Consider the following 16602-nt stretch of genomic DNA (forward strand, 5'->3'; position numbering starts at 1 on the left):
ACATGAAAACAGACACTTTTTTCGGACTTTAGCTATTGTGAACGTACAAAAGGAGGTACATAGATTAAATATACGAATCCCAAAAAGGGCATAATATGGGCTCTTTAAGTGGTGCGCATAGGCACCAGAGATCTGCTGCTTAAATTGAAAGATCAGGCTTTTTAAGAATAGTTTACGGAGGATTTTTGCTAATAGACTAATACAAAGAAAAGAAAGAACTGTAATTTATCAGCTGGTGGATGCATGTGACACCAGTAAATCAAATATAATGTTATCCTGCAGCATACTGTAGTCTGTAGCTGTTAATGTAGCTAAACAAACTCTGTTAGCGCTGTGTTTGACCAAAAACCTGAAGTTACAGCGTTTAGTTACAGGAACTAAATGCACGCTACTAGTTTGTTTTGTTTCACTTACACAACACACAGCAGGAGCAGTCTGTACAAAAACACACATACACACACCCATTAGTGAATGATGTTTGTATGTTACATGTACAACAGTGTCAAAAGTCATGAGGAAAAAAACAAACAACTCTTTGTAGATTACAGCAGTTGTGTTATTCACAGAAGGATTTTTTTTTTGTGTTTGTTTTGTTGATGCACTTCATTGTTAACAAACATTGTAATGGAAATCATACGGCTTTTTGTATCAGTACTCGGATTATAAATATTAATTAGCATATCGGCATATCTCTGAATCGTGAGATTTGTGATCTGTTGCACGCCGAGATATCACAAAGCTGACCCCCTCTGTTGGGGCTCTTAATGTTTTTACATTTCTGTTATTTATCGACTCAGAGCTGTAACACTGAACCCGTTTGCACACGTGAAAGCCGCAGAGAAAATGTGTAACAATAGATATTCCACTCTGATTGGTTTGCTCTCTTTTATCCCTTGATAAGAATTTGCCTTTAACATATCTGTCAAATATTTATGGACTTCATTAATGTGTTTTACAGCAAGTCGTTGTGTAGTCTTGCTGCTGTAATTAGCCGTTCTCATTTCTGAAACTGCTTAGCAGCCAAGTGGGCCCTGGAGGGTGGAGGCTAAAAGGGGGGGAGCCGAACCTGACTTAATGTATAATGAAATTAGAGCAAGACCATTGCAAAACTGAAACCTTGCACAATTTTCATGGCTCAGAAAAATTACATGTTTGCTCTTTTGCCAGACCCCTCTTTTATTCCTCAGGTCCTAGTTAAGGGAGATGGTTTGAAATCTAGAACAAAGGTTGCGATCCAGTCATCCGTCAGAATTATTGTCGAGCCGCAGGGACAACATTTTCCCCGGCACAAGAGTAAAAAGGTCCTAAAATCAGGATTTGTTACATTGCTCATGCTGACATTCAGTAGCTGCTTAAGAGCAAACTCAGAGTGTTGAATATGCGGCTGTAAATCCTGCACTTACTTTCATTCTGCTTCTATTCCAACAGACCGTGTTTTCTCTGGGTGTTGTTTTCTGCCAGAACACATAGGTCTTCCCTCAACATCATTTGTACGCTGTATTCTTTTCTCTCTTTTTTCAGCCAAACTGCTCTGTTAATTAAGACTGCAGAGGCAGACTCTTTAGTGGAATTATCGATCGAAAATACAAGTGCCCTCCCAGCAAATTCATTTCCCTTTTTCCTCCCGTACTCTCCTGTCAAGCACATTGTTTTGCACTTCATGAATTATTCAAACACCACTTGGGTTTTTGATATATTTCTCACAATGGAAACTTTTGACCCGATAAGATGACAACAAAATAAGCAAAAAACTGTGGCGGTGGTCAAAGTGTCAGGTTTTCCATTTGCTACTCATTTCATTAATGCTCTGGCAGAACTTCACAGTCATCAGTCAGCGGCTCTCTGTTCTCAGATCAAAGGTTTCAGGCTGTACAGATTGCCCAGTGCATAGAGCGTTAACAAAGAGTCACTCCTGTGTGGAGAATCCCATCATCACGCCTTGTCTTTATTCCCCTCCATTTCTAATTATCCACGAGAGCACACAACAGAGAGTGGAAACAGAATTATTTATATGCACCGTGGTGACATTAAAGAGTGTGATCTGCTCCACTAATCGTAAGTGATTGCACAAAGCACTAAGATCACTTGTTTTAAATTAGTTAATCCTGCTCTGTGATCAGTAGGACATCCTGTTAAGTCATGTACAAGAACATGAAGGATTCTGTGTTAACACAGGATGAGATGTGACACCGCTGTCTCTAATACACAGATCTGGATGTTGTGCAGGCCTGCAGCATGTCATACTAGCATGTTTTAATCATAGACTCTGGCATATACTGTACATTCTGGGTTAATAGAATTAATAGTTTATGTTTTGGAATATGGGCAGATTTATGTACTGCATATATAAACAGAAGATCCTCTCTTTTGTACACTATGCTCTACAGTCCTCAGTTACAGTTGTCCTCTGATTGTTCATCTCATATCATAGACTTTGCATTGGTTGCAGCATAAGGGTTGATGATGTATAACCTCAGATGGAAATTTTTGTTAGTCAATGAACCTTTTTTGTCAGATGAAACAAATTTCAACATCTATTGATTGACCAAAAAACGTGATACGGACATCTTTGTTCTTCAGAGGATGAAGGGTTTTGGTGATACCCTGACTTTTTAAACAAGCTCTTTAAAATGTGTTTGTTTTTTAACTGAATAATCACTGTGTAATTTTAAGACGTGGTAAAAAAGTCTCTCATTTGGTATGAACAGCAGGGAGAATGAAGATAATGTTCCACTCAGTTATTTTCCACTTCATTATGATTCAATAGTTGTGTAGCCAACACAGCGGTTTTTGTCAGCATACAGCAGTCAGCTCAACTTTTTTAAAAATGTGTCTACAAGCTTTAAAGATAAACAAATTCATTATTTTTGGTGGTTTGTTAAGGAAAGACTCTTTTTTTTGTAATTAATATCAAATGAGTAGCTTGATATCACATGACTTGTTTTTAATGAAACTATAAATAAAAACCTGGAACCTCTCAGTTTATTTTCCTTCTCCATGGAGCTTTATCAAAAATGTACAGACAAAAACGTCGCCTCATGCCAAAAAGTAGAGCTTCAACCACTCGGCTATAAAGTGTGTGACATCATAGAGGTAGGTTAAAAGCTAGTGATATAGTTCATGTGAATCTAGTTCAAACTTATTGATAGACCTTTGGTATCACATGATGGAGCCAACACGTACCATTTGCAGGTCATGTGACCTGTTTGTGAGACAGGAGATTAAACTATGTCACTTGGAAAGTGCTACATATAAAATGATAGCATGCTACCAACCTCAACAAAGTTGATAAACATGGTTTATTTTATACCTGTTGAACAACAGCATAAACTGCTGACATGGCTTTAGGACCTCATTATTATGGCAACATCACCAGAATAAGTTGCTGGCTTATCCTGAAATTTGCAATGCTCCCATCAGAAGTATTTTGGTGCCCAGTGTATGGTGGTAGAGGGGGCACAGACAAGTAGGATGTCCATTTAAACAAAGCAGTGCCAAGCAAGATGACATCTATTCTTAGATCTCTTTATCACCTTAATGATGTCTCTGAGGGATGTCTGTGGTAAACTCAACAACAATCATCTGAAATCTGGTGATTTGAACGACAGGCAGGCAAACAGAGTACTCAGAGCAACTCTAAGCAACACATTTTGGTGTTAATGCAACACACATCAGGCTACATGAGCTCATTCATCCTGCACTATACATTCTCTTTCCAACCTTTTAAAAAAAAGTCACTAGTTTATTTAAAATCTATAATAGAGCAATTACTGCTGTCACATTTCAAGTTGTGATTCAACCATTAACAACATGAAATATCGTGGAGTAATAACCCAAATAGTGTTAGATTGATGTAAAAATGTAATCTCAATCACCAAACATTTGTCTTGTTCATTTATTATTAATTCAGATCATCATTGTGCCAATTAATTGTTAATAAATCTGCATCGTCTGCCTCTGGCTGCAGCCCTGCGTTGATGTACACTCATGTCGTTCCACTCGGCGCCATCCACGCAACAATATGATTTCCTGGAGAATGGTCTTTCCAGTGGTTGAGCTGTTGATGTCATGCTTCACTGTGATTGGCACAGCTGTTTCTAAGCGATAAGACCAGTAATGTGACTGGCTGTGAGTGTATTCATTAATCACCACACCCTCTGATCTATATCCAACTTCAGCCGCTCTTTCTGCACCCTGCTCCACCGCACTTACATGACACTCAAAAGATAGAAGAGGGTCTTTGTGATGCCCACATAGTTTGTGCACAGAACAATCGCTTTCACTTTTTATTGTGCCTGTGCAATTAAAACAAGGCCTTTAGTCTTGTTAATATCTCTTCTTATGTTCCAGTTGTACTAAACTGCTGTTTGGCGTCACCTCTGCTATTCTGAACGTTTCCGCTCTCCTCCAGCGGCACACCTCCAACCCCTCTCCACTCGCATTGCACAAAGGAGTTATCGATTAGAACGCACCATAATTAAGCACCATTAAGCGCAAGCAGCAGACAAATTTGTCCTTTGCTTGAGCTGCAATTGCCCGTGGCCTGCATTGTTGTGTTAGCACACTTTAGTTAACTCATAGCTTCATTATTGCACATAAATTGACACATTATGACCGTTATCTAAACACACTTGCGTGACATCCAAATAAGCAGTGAGTAGACTAAAACAGCTTCATACGCATTACCGTCCATGTAAACATGATGTAAACATGATGTAAACATGATGTAAACACTGCTTCTCACTCATTGTAGACAGTCATGAATCAGAGAGACATTTAAAGGGGTAATACTTGATTTCTGTTGTATTTATGTGTAGAATATCGCATTCTTTCTTTAACCAAATCATCCTAAAATTGAGTAAAGGGCAGGTTCATTGAAGTAATGACGCTTCATCTTAATAACTTTAACATTATTTGTTAACTACTCATTCAACTGTTGAAGTCCTGGATTTGTTGGTGTAAAGGGGATGACAAAAACCCTGCTGTGTTTTTTAAACGTTCTTCCTTCTCCAAAAAAAAAAAAGCCTTGTAAAGTGAAGAAACTGAAATAACGGCTTGGAATCTGTCTGATTTTTTTCTGTCTGTGCACCACTGCATTTCACAGAGCACATTCTGAGTTGTTAATAAATAGTCAAAGTATAAAAGGTCAATCTTTTGGTTAATAATCATGCACCCTCCTGACCTTGGGTGGTAAACTGTGAACTGACAGGTGTAACAAAGCCACACAAAAACACTCTCTCTCTCACACACTGCTATGTTAACAGGCAAAATTTTAATTGACAATTGCCCCAATGTCTCATTACAATCAGTCCTGCTTTCCTTACTTTAGCTCTTTATTCTGTGTGACATCTCCACATGGAGAAGCTAATAGGAGCTGTGTTAGAGAAAAGGCTCCAGGGCATCACATTCACTCGTTTGACGATAATGTAGGATGCTAGCTATACGTAGGTATCTCTGTCCACTGTTGATGCCGTGCACTACACGGAGCCTGTTACGTAAACCAAAAGGCACGTTCTGAAATATGCTTAAGCGGGAAAAAAAGAATCCTCAAGTTGAACCCAGATGCCTCTGGAGTAGTAAACTCATCTCGTGCTGTTGACTACAAAGTCAAAGGGTCCGCTGGACATGGTCAAGAGGACAGAGCTGCTCGATAGCCAATCCAATTGTGTCCTTACTCGAACAGTGAAGACTGTGGTTCTGTCGTCAGCTTTGTCCTCTATGTAAAACCCCAGCCAGAGGAAAACAAGGATTTGTTTCCTCTTGAGCTTTATTTCTGAATGAGGACAACCACTTCAATCACCAGAGCAGCAAATGTTAAGAGAGTCAGAGTTTATAGGCTGCTGCTTTAATTCTCCAGACCCACTAGTAAAAAAAAAAAACATTTTGTTTATGCTCTAAATGCACCTTTTCTCTGTCTGTGTCTGCAACGTTTGTTTGTCTACCATGATACCATCCCCCCCAGCAGATCACAACGGAAACATCACTGTATTTCTTCTTTTTTTTTTTTTTTTACACCTTTTATTGCATCACATTCCCATGAGGAAACAAAGCGTGCTTTAATACGGATGAAACACTCCCTGGCTTGTATCACAGCAGAGGGCCCCCAATGCTCTGTTATTTCTAATCCTTCAGTCCCACATCATCAATACTCTTTTTCTATATCAAACTGCAGAAGAGCGGGGTCAACTGTCTTCACTTTTACCAGGTTTTCACAGAAAAACACAGGCCTCTCTCTGCTGAATTCCTAATTCCTGACAGAATTGTGTTTCCTCGCCCCTCTCACTTCAAGCTTTCCTTTTATGTGAACACAAACACAGCAACCTGCCACACTTGTGAGCTTGTGGCCGTTTACCTTTGCTTTACTTTTAACTTGCAGTCGTACTTTGTGATAAAAAGAAACCTCCTGCTGCTCCTCTCAGAATTTGTCGTGACTTACTCTTTTGTTTTCCAGATTTCCATATGTGTCATTTCTACATGCTGCACGCTGCTTTAAAGAGCAATCTGAACACCGGTCTCGTTTTAAAGCTCTCAGGATTCAAAGCTAACATGTTTTGTATTCTGTTCTAATGAAGGGCTTGTTTTTTTTTCCTCCCCTCACAGGTAATATCAATGACTGCTCACTGCACTACTACTTCTTCCTCCTGGCAGGGATACAAGGCGTCACCTTGCTGGTCTTCCTCATCGTCTCTGTGAAGTATGACAAGCAGAAAGGCAAAACAGGAAACCCAAGGCAGAGAAAAATCTCCTCCTGACCCTCCCCCCCACACACATGTCCCCATACCCACTCACCATACCTGCCTTTTCCTGCATTCGCTCAGTGCCCAAAGACCTCGTCAGATCGCTACTTTCTAATTGAATCCTACAGATGTTTGGTTTACCTCTTATAGAAAACGTCACACATGACCCTGTCATGTCTTTATATTTCTTATTTAAGTATATTTTAGCTTCAGAGTGGGGCCTCTTAATCCTTTTAAGAAACAATAATGGAAAAATGCACTGATTCTAGTCAAAGTTTAGAGATGAATGCAGGAGCCGTGTTAGAGTCAAATCTACTCCACTACCTTTTTCCTGCATCTTTACCCTTGTTGCCTTTCTTTGATCTTTTGCACTTGACTTTAGGAGTGTTGCCATAAAAAAAAAATATATCTCTTCTAATATTTTGAGAATGCTCCATTGTTTTATGGTACAGATTTTATTTTGTGTTTTCTAACAAAATCTTGGACTAACCATTTTACTGACCTTGGTGTAATCCATTAGTATTTAAACTGACTGTTGAAATAGTTTGTACATGCTTACATCCATGGTGTAAATGGTGGTATTAAGTGTACTTGAATGTTAGCATTATTCCTTGATTATAATAAGCACGGTTGAGCTTCTCGAGAGCTTCAGATACCTATGCAGTAATGGAATTATGATCCGGTTTAATGTGTAATTAATTCAGAGGGTACTTCTACGTTTTGTCGCAGATTCTTAGAAATGATTGCCGGTAAATGTGAGACAGAAAAGAGCTTTGTTGGAAGAATCCAAGAAACAAACTTTCTATTTCAAAATCTAATATTCAATCTAATATCCAACAGAAGGACTGCTTCCTGTGCGCGTGATTACATACTGTAAATCCACACAAATCCTTCTGTGAATCCTCTTTAAATCCTCCAACGGCTCCATACATTAATAATCATGTTAGAAATACTCCGTGCCTCAAAAAGCTTTTAATTTCTGGTGAAGCTGCAGAACTGCATGTCCACATTACAAACAACTCATTAGAAAGTTAAGCTTAAAAGACAACCTTGAGCGTAGCTCTTAAAACATCCACTGCAGAAATGCTCGCGTCATGATGATAAATAAAGCAAGACTTAACGAATTAATTTATACTGAGATCATTTTATATTTTATAACTTCATAACAAAGTAAATAACTTTAGCAGCGTTTGTTGGGAGCCTTTTTTTTACAGTGTTATCATGACTTTGCAGCTTTGCCAGAAAATGTATTGTTGTTGTATTTATTAGACTGTGACGCTTTTTTTTTTTTTCTTTTTTAGCTTTATATTGCTAAGAAAACTGCTTGTGTGTGTGTTTCTTGAATCCTCAGAATGGGTACAGCACAAAGTAATGAATTTTATTAAAGCAAGAAAACTCAGGGCTCGAGGAATAGTGTCGAGTGACATAACTCTCCAGGAAAAGTAAAACTGCCTTTGGGAGCTCTCCGTGGTGTTTACCCTGTGGTGTACATAAAGTGACATTTGTAACAGCACATAAATGCAAAAAGCCTTCTCTCTGGTGGCTTGTGATGTCTGCTTTTTGTGATTTTAGTTGTGTTTAATTGGTCGGATGAATGGATGTTCCTTGTTTTATTGCATATTTTATATATATTTGTTTGTCATCTCAGTCCTCTCGACAAGACGTTATGACATTTGACTTGGGATTCATCTTCTGTTTTCTTAATGCTACAGAACTCGAATATTGTTTTGTGGTTTTATTTTTGCCCATTAAAGTTTATGAAATCAAACGTTGGGTTTGTAATTCTTTGCCATCATGTAAATCGCTCTAGCAAGGTAGAAACAAATCTTTTTCTCGCATGGTTGTTATTTCTTTTTTTAAACTGCAATCCAACATGGTTAAGTCACAGGATTTTGTAACATAAAGAACAATATAAATCAATAATTAAAGCATCAGAAGAATAGAAAAATCAAATGATGAAATGTCCCAGCTCTGTTTTGAATTCAGGCAGAGAGGTGACCCTGTTGTTTACATGTGAATCACTGATTGTGCCTCCATGTCAGGATGCATTCATGATTAGAGCTGGGGTTTGTTGGTCCTGAGGGAAACTCAAAGTAGAGTGCTTAAATTATTTATATTACAAAAAAATACACCCTGTGGCAGGCAGTTTAGGGGGGGAGGGGGCATAAGGTTGCAAACGCAGAGGTGTAGCATGCTCATTTTGTATTCCCACTGGGGAAGCGAGCATGTTTCTTCTTAGTTTCATCAGACACAGATTGAAATCAAAACGTCATCACAGATCATTTTTTAATGCTAAGCCCTCCCAGCCTGGAGGCTCGGAGAGGGCCAATTCCTGTTTAATTTGGTCCGAGAGCCCACATAGCCGTGACTTAGCAGACAGCTTGATGTTTGAAACCAACAGAACGCCTACGGGTCATAATTCCAGTGTGGCGGCTTGTTTCTCATGTTGAGAGGAATTTCTGACACATTGAAGTGGTTATGGAGGCAGAATTGCAAGGTAATAACACAGAGATATATAGTTTTGGAACAGGGCGCCCAATATTTTAAGTTAATTTATTGACCTGGATTTAAGGAAACAACAGCGCCTCAGAGAAAACCTGCATACATTTACACCGGCTCCTTTTTATATTGTTTTTTTCCCTGAGCTTTTGCTGTGAGCCAAGGTTGCCTTTGAAGTTTAAAGTGTGCTGAATGTGATCATATTTTTTAACCAATGGCACAAACTTAAGTCAGGCATGCTAATGTTAGAATGTCAGTCCACAACCTTTGTCCTATCTGAAACATCACAACAACTTTATGAATTGTCTTCACATTTTCACAAACGTTCTTTGTTCCGAGACGATGAACCCTGACAGTAATCCTCCGACTTCTCCACAAGAACTGCCAGCAGAATTAAATGTCTTCACTTATTCTATGATCTTTGTCTGCATCTTTAAAAATACTAAGAAATCTGGTGATTTGGATGAAACATCGCAACAACTACTGACCATGTTACAGTACCAAACTAAGATGACCCCTTAACATCGGCCCATTGGTATCACATTTGATTTTTTTATCAGATTGGATGTCTGCTAGTGTTAGCATTCCAAAACTTCCTAGCTTTACCACTTGACAGTGTTGGACAATACAGTGGGAGAGTTGTTAGCAGGCTAACAAACAGTATTGTAAGCTAGCTAACAGTAAGTACAGACTGAGCAGATTTTCACTTTCAATTATCTTTTTGCGTTCCTGTTCAATTTAGAATCTACATACTGTGCCTTTAATAATACTAAAATCCTGTTTGGGTTTTTTACAGAAAAAACACAAAATGATGGAACGTTAACTTTCTGTTGCGCATTATGGTGCTCTCAAAGTTGTTGTCCCTTCCTTCCTTCTATATACAGTACATAAACTAGTTTGTAGTTCCAGTTGGTACATAGAAGTTCTCTCTCTGTCTCTCATGTTGACTGTCCCTTCCCTGAAAAAACATGAAAAGCAACAACGCTAAGAATATTCAGTCCAATAATTGTATAGAAAAAATACTTAACATACAAAAAAATAATTATAACAATAAATCTTAAGGCTAAGACTCCCATTGGCCAGGGCTCTGGGCACCTGCCCACTCTGCCCATGTGGTGATCAGCCTATGTTTGGGGGACTACCTTTATTGAAATGATTAGCAAACCTTGGATATGGCTGCACAACGTCCTAACAGAAAAAACATCTTAACAGTAAAATGTTAAGGGTGAATAGCTTTAGATTCTTAGTCTTGTCTATCGTTTTCCATTTTCATGCAGACAACTGCTCTGAAACATCTTTTTTTTTTGTTGGTACTATAGAAAAGCTTGTTCAAACGGGGAGACTGCCAAAAGATCAATTCATCAAAAAAAAAATCCAGAAAGGAAAAATAAAAGTGTTCTTCCTGTGGCATTAAACATCTCCCAATAAAATAAAACAACTCTAGATGGAAGTGTGTCAACATGACATGAAGTAGAAAAGTTTTAAGAATAAGGAAAAAAATAGTTTTACGTCTCCACAGCCTCTGTGTTAATTGCCTAATTAGGATCATTTTCTATGCTTACATCAAACAACTTTTGCTCTTCTTCATCTACTTTAAAATAATTTCTGATGCTGTGGCAGTCTAACTTAATCTGCAGAGTGTTAAGCTGCTTTTAATTGTATTACTAAGTCGTACCTGTGTAATGAGCGACTGGAAGATGCTCCAGAGATGTCCTCCAGTAATGGGAGGATTAGGAGATATCATTACGTGTTAATTAAGATTAGCTAATACAGACACAATGTTGAAGAAAACGGCCAAGCAGACACATCACCCATCTCTAACTACTAATCAGCTGCATTAACATGGACCTAATTATCTTATCTGAGCTGTCTTTGTTAGTCGGCATCCTGGAGCCTTTTCTGTGCAAGATTCCAAAAAGGATTGCAATAGACTAGACATTTTCTCTGGGTGAAATCATGCTGAGGCTCTGATATATGGAAAAGAAAACATGTTTCCAGACCCTCACAATTTCTTGTTCTACAAAATCTGAAAGTCATGTTACCTGAAAGACTGTTTTCTGTAGGAGTGACTGTGGTGGGTTAAGGATGTTCATTTAGAGATATGATGTGTGAAATAAGCAGCCGTAAAAAGTCTTAAACGGCGCACATCTATCCAGATTTATGGTATCAACCTTGGCAATAATGTGCAGGTGCTGTGGTTAAGAGTTTCTTTTTCTGACAGAATGGGGCTTGACTCCCATAAAACAGTGAAGGTATCAGGATAAATCTTTCTCAGCCACACTGAAGAATAACATTCTCGTCAGATGTATCTTGGTTGTCCTTAGACTGTCGCCGTTTTCAGGCAAGCTGGTTTGTTGTCCTCTCTGCATTGTGCTCCACAGGTCCTCCTGGGTTGATGTATCTAGAGCCGTTTTCACATATGCACTCTGGATAATATCTAGATATTTATAGGAGGACTTCTCCAGAGATTCTCCCAACTTGGCCGTTCACATATGCTCCTCACAGCGGGGGACTAGCCCTGTAGGAGGGGAGGGGGATCGGGGGATTTCCTGAGGTAAGACATGACGTAAAAAAAGAACGCAAAAGTAGCTGCCGAAGCAACAGAGTCCGCTACATGACGTTATAATGAGAATATTTGCCTTTATATCAATGCTATGTGTAATCCAATGGAATGACAACATCCACAAAAGAGCGGAGAACAACATACTGACGAACAGAAAACACAATGCAGCCGTTTAATTACATGCTCGGAGAGCGTAGTGGTCGCTTGCAGACACTTTAGGCAGTCACTGTATATACACGTCATTCTCTTCCCATTGGCTCAAATTGAAATCTCTGGAGTATATGCTGCTGCGTTCAGATCAGCTCACTCGGACTTTCTGCAGAAAAAATACTAAGGGTCTGGCCGGAGAAACTCCGGGTAAAGTCTGCGCGAAAAATGCGGCTGTTTGTGTTCACACATAGCCTAAAGCCCCTCCGGGTAGCCAAATCTCCACAGTTTTTCCAGGAGTTTGTGTGAAAAGGGTTTAGATGACATGTTTGGGTGCTCACTGCTCACCTTGTATACTGCTGAGAGGTATAGCTATCTAATGTACTCGTTTATTTACTTTGGCTTTTCGAGTCATCCCTGATGATCCTTTTCCCATTGATGTGTGTATGTTTGAGCTTTTGTGTGTGAGTTTGTATAGATTTCACAATGTAAAAAACAAATGTTTTCCCACTAGACTGTTGGGGCTGCGCTCCATTCAGGGGATCAACAGGCTGGTCTCCGCAAACAGTTTATTTTATTGAGTGTATTTTGATTTTTGGCTGGGTGTGTTCTATATTTGTATCTCTTTCAGCAAATCCCAAAATCAACAACCAACAGATGAAGAAAATGTATCTGTTATCGATGTCCATTGTTATTTAAAACCATAAAAAGCATATCAATGCAAATCATGTGTACTGTATTTTTCAGTGAATCCCTCTTAAACTGCCTTTCTTTTAATACTCTGTATCTATATAAAAAGGGTGTATTATCCCACACCTAGAAATGAAAAAAAACTGTTTTTTTTCTCTCTCAAATGTTTTGTAGTTTTTTATCGCAATATTTTAGAATATGTAGTGCACATTTGAGACCCATATTTTAAAGATTTACATCTTTAGGTTGCCAACTGACCAGACAGCATCATCTTTAAGTATTTAAACATTTTTGTTTTTAACATTTTAAGTGAGTTATGCCAGTCTTAATCTTGTAAAGTTAGAATTGTGTTGTGGTTGCGACTGAGATAACAGTTTGCACTAAATATAGGGGTATATAGAGGTCTTCCAAGGCTAGTGAGACAAGAAATTCTGTGTGTGTCCTCTCTAGTGAATGTCTCCCTAACGTGGTGCTCTGGTCAGGTGGGGGAATGTGTTTACAAGATGCAGATTGGGCACCAGGGGTTTGTTTATGAATAACAATGTTGTCTTTGGTTCCCTGTGGCTCCTTCTGTAAAAACTGGGCACACCAGAATGTCAAGCTGACCTTGTCATCTGCTCCTCCGTTTCTCTGCGACAGTGTTTGTGTGTCTCGCTGCAAGACTACTGTGAAGTGATTTAAAAATGAATTCAAAAGCAGCGACATAAATCAAGCAGCAAATAATCATTTGGAAATTGCAAATACAGACCCTGCACATTAGGACCACAGGGAGCACAGCCAACCATTAGCAAGAGTTTGTTGGTCTCACATCATCAATTTAATTAAAACTCCATTTAAGATGGAAGCCTGGGGAAGGTTTTTTCTTTTCCTTTCAGGGGAGTCAAGTCTTCAAGGCCAACAAAAACGAGTTTCGAGTTACTATGCTCTAATAAGGAAAGTGAATACAATCATTATATCTCATGTGCCACATCCCAGCAGGTAAGAACATGCGTCTTAAACCAGAGCCCAAGGGGGCAGAGCTGGTGGGTCTTTAATGGGCTGCCCTGTTTTGTCCCTACCTGAAGAGGTGGAAGCCACCGACGACGGTCACAGACAGAGAGCTGCAGTGGTGGTTTAATTACGAGGGGTCCTCCATCAATCATTCCCCTTGTGGCTGACAGTTAAATCCCTCCCCAGACCTACAGTACAGGGGCTCTCCTCGCCCTTCACAGTCCACAAGCTGAGCATGGTTCCTGTGGTCCCAGCACACACTGCACATGGACCTAATTCAATTCTCTGCAGCCCCTGAAAGCGCCACAGCAGAAGAAGAAAATAACACAGAAAAACTCTGTAGAACATGAAAGATATGGAAATAAAGCGGGGACAATGGAAATGTTTTTAAGCGTGTCTGTGTGTAGATGTGAATGAATGTTTTACCTGCTCTTTTGTAAAGCGTCTCAAGATTACAATGAATTGGCCCTATACAAATAATGAATGATTGATTAATGTTCATTCATGCATGCATGCAAGTATATATTGTCCACAGCTACCGAACCATTAAACAGCCGTACTGTGGAGAATTTGCACCTTAAACATACTTATTTTCTCACAATTCTTTTACACAGGAAAAGTTTACGTTGATAGATTTAAAAAAAAAAACATTTGAGATTCCTTGCCAGGATTCAATTAGAAAGTTTGACAATACTGTTATTCTTGAAAGGTAATCATGAGGCTAGCACCAACAGCCGGTTGGCTTGACAAAACAGGCGTACCTGTGATCTCACTTATCAACATGTCTCATCCTTACATTGTAGAAAGTAACTATGTTGACAAAATAAATATTCCAGCACCTTCAAAACTATGAATCATTTGAACTCTTTACAGTTTTGATGTGTGTTAATAAGAGACCTCAAAAGTTGCTGGCAGATATATTTTGGTATCTTCAGGGCCAGTGTACACTTGGGCCATTTTTTGTGCTGGCAGTGCTCATTTTCAATACAAAACCAACGCAGTAAGTCATCCTGATTTCAACTTTTGGAACACTGCTGCACTCGTCTATTTGTGTTTTTACTTGCTTAGCAGTTTAACCAATTAAAATCAAGAAGGGGCAAGACATCTTATATTAGCTTTGTAAATGACAATGTAGAAATTAATCTGATTTGTCCATTCAAGGGTACGATTACCAGGTCTAGAGGTGCTGCTAATGTCAGGACACAATTCCTTTACATTGTTTTTTTTATGTTTTCTTGGTGATATTTCCTTGAATAATAGGAATAGGAATAGGAATTATTTTTGGTATGCTAGCAACAATAAGGGCTGGTGGGAAGTGCGCTGAAACTGCAGTTGTGAGTCAGTGCAGTAACTGTTGTTAATGATCATCTGTTCAAATGTACCTTATATCTGATATATCTGTTTTGATCCTTTCAATTTCAATGACAATGCAAATCATAACATACCTAAAAACGCTTATATGTCTTAAATTCCTTCTTAAAACCTATCATGGCTTCTTATCTTTCAATTTGACCTCCATTTGTTCTTTTTTTTGGGCTTTTATTCATTGTCCTGGCTCAGCACACAGATGTGCAACAGCAGCATCACAGATGTAGAAGGGATCAATCAACAAGCTGCTTGAACTAATTAAATAAAAGTAGAAAAGCCGGTGAACTTTCATGCTGGTGTCTGGAGGGGCTCCATTCAGCGCTGACTGTTGACATAACAGAGCTAATCTAAATGGCATCCTTAATTACACTCAAGGTATTGCTTCCATTTGCTCAAGTATCTCAGTGCCCCTCTTCTGAACTAATATTGTGTGCTTAGCTGATTAACAATCTGATCCACACCGCAGCAACAGTCAACATAATGTGAACATTTCTCCGCTTGATGGAAAATAATAATAAAAAAAACGTAATCAGCCAACACGACTGTGATCATAATAATGTTCACTGAGCAAAATGCAATTTTTCAGCCGACTGCTTTTGTTTGGGAAGTTTTTAGAGATGATTATTGTTTGTGCAATTATCTGAATAATAAAATATCCATTTCCAAAAAGAAACAGTTCCCACCTTGCCTGTAATTATACCCCTTTGTATCCACACGCTCACAGAGACAGAGTGCACATTTCATCCCAGGTTTTCCATCAGTATGCTTTCTCTCTTCCTGTAGGCTATGGGACAGAGGTTAATGAGATCTTAATTGGCATTTTCTTCAGAGCTCACAAATCTTTAAACTGGGTGGTGGCAGTGGGAAATGTAACATTACCATGCTGTCCAGTGAAAGCCCTTACACACACACTGGCTGTCATGTCAGGGTACTCTGCTCTCACGGAGGAGATGAGAATATTAACTAAGCAGCAACCTCCAGGGATGAGAAATAAAGTTCCTCCAGTGGCCACTTGAGGTTGGCTCCCAAAGTGAGTCAATCCCCCATTAGGCCCCATTTTAAAATGTCCAACAGCAGAAATAATCATCTTTATAGCCTGGTACAGGTGTCTAAATGTTTATCTATTAATGGCAATGACATGTGGCTGAACATTTAAAAATATAATTATATAAAGGCCTATTTTAAACATAATAAGGGGTGTAGCCAGTTAGAAACTACTAGATGTCAGCTAAAAGCCAATGAGGTCAACCTCTCTCCCTTTCTTGTGCTATTGGTCCCATTTTCTTGTGGAAGCCAGTGCATAAGAGTAGGATTGCTGTTGGCTTTTCACCTTAAAGAAGACAACTGGCCACCTGCTACTTGCTCTTTAGGGAGACGTGGGCGACCAATCATCCTTCTTAACTTAACACAACAATCAGATTATTTTCCTTGGGGGAAGTGATGGTTAACTAGCGTTTTGTTCAATACATGGGGTTAGTCAGGGGCATAGACCATCTACCTTTGATAACTTTTGCCATTTTGGAACCGCTTCCTCCTCTCTTGTGGAACCCTCTTTTTCAAATATGATCATTTTTGACTCAAGAAAACCAAAATGCAGAACTCCAGGCC

General features: G+C 39.1%; 1 protein-coding gene across 1 annotated transcript in view; it reads left to right on the plus strand.

Moving 5' to 3' along the window:
• The window catches only part of slc15a4 (solute carrier family 15 member 4), a 29911-nt gene extending 21406 nt beyond the window's left edge, over window positions 1-8505 (plus strand). Inside the window, exon 9 of the mRNA XM_020633044.3 lies at window positions 6601-8505. Coding sequence (XP_020488700.1) covers window positions 6601-6752 — 152 coding nt within the window. The 3' untranslated portion in view covers window positions 6753-8505. The remainder of the gene's footprint in view (window positions 1-6600) is intronic.
• The last annotated feature ends 8097 nt before the right edge of the window (window positions 8506-16602 follow it).

This window comes from Labrus bergylta, chromosome 2, assembly GCF_963930695.1.
Source record: "Labrus bergylta chromosome 2, fLabBer1.1, whole genome shotgun sequence".
Taxonomy (NCBI): Eukaryota; Metazoa; Chordata; class Actinopteri; order Labriformes; family Labridae; genus Labrus; species Labrus bergylta.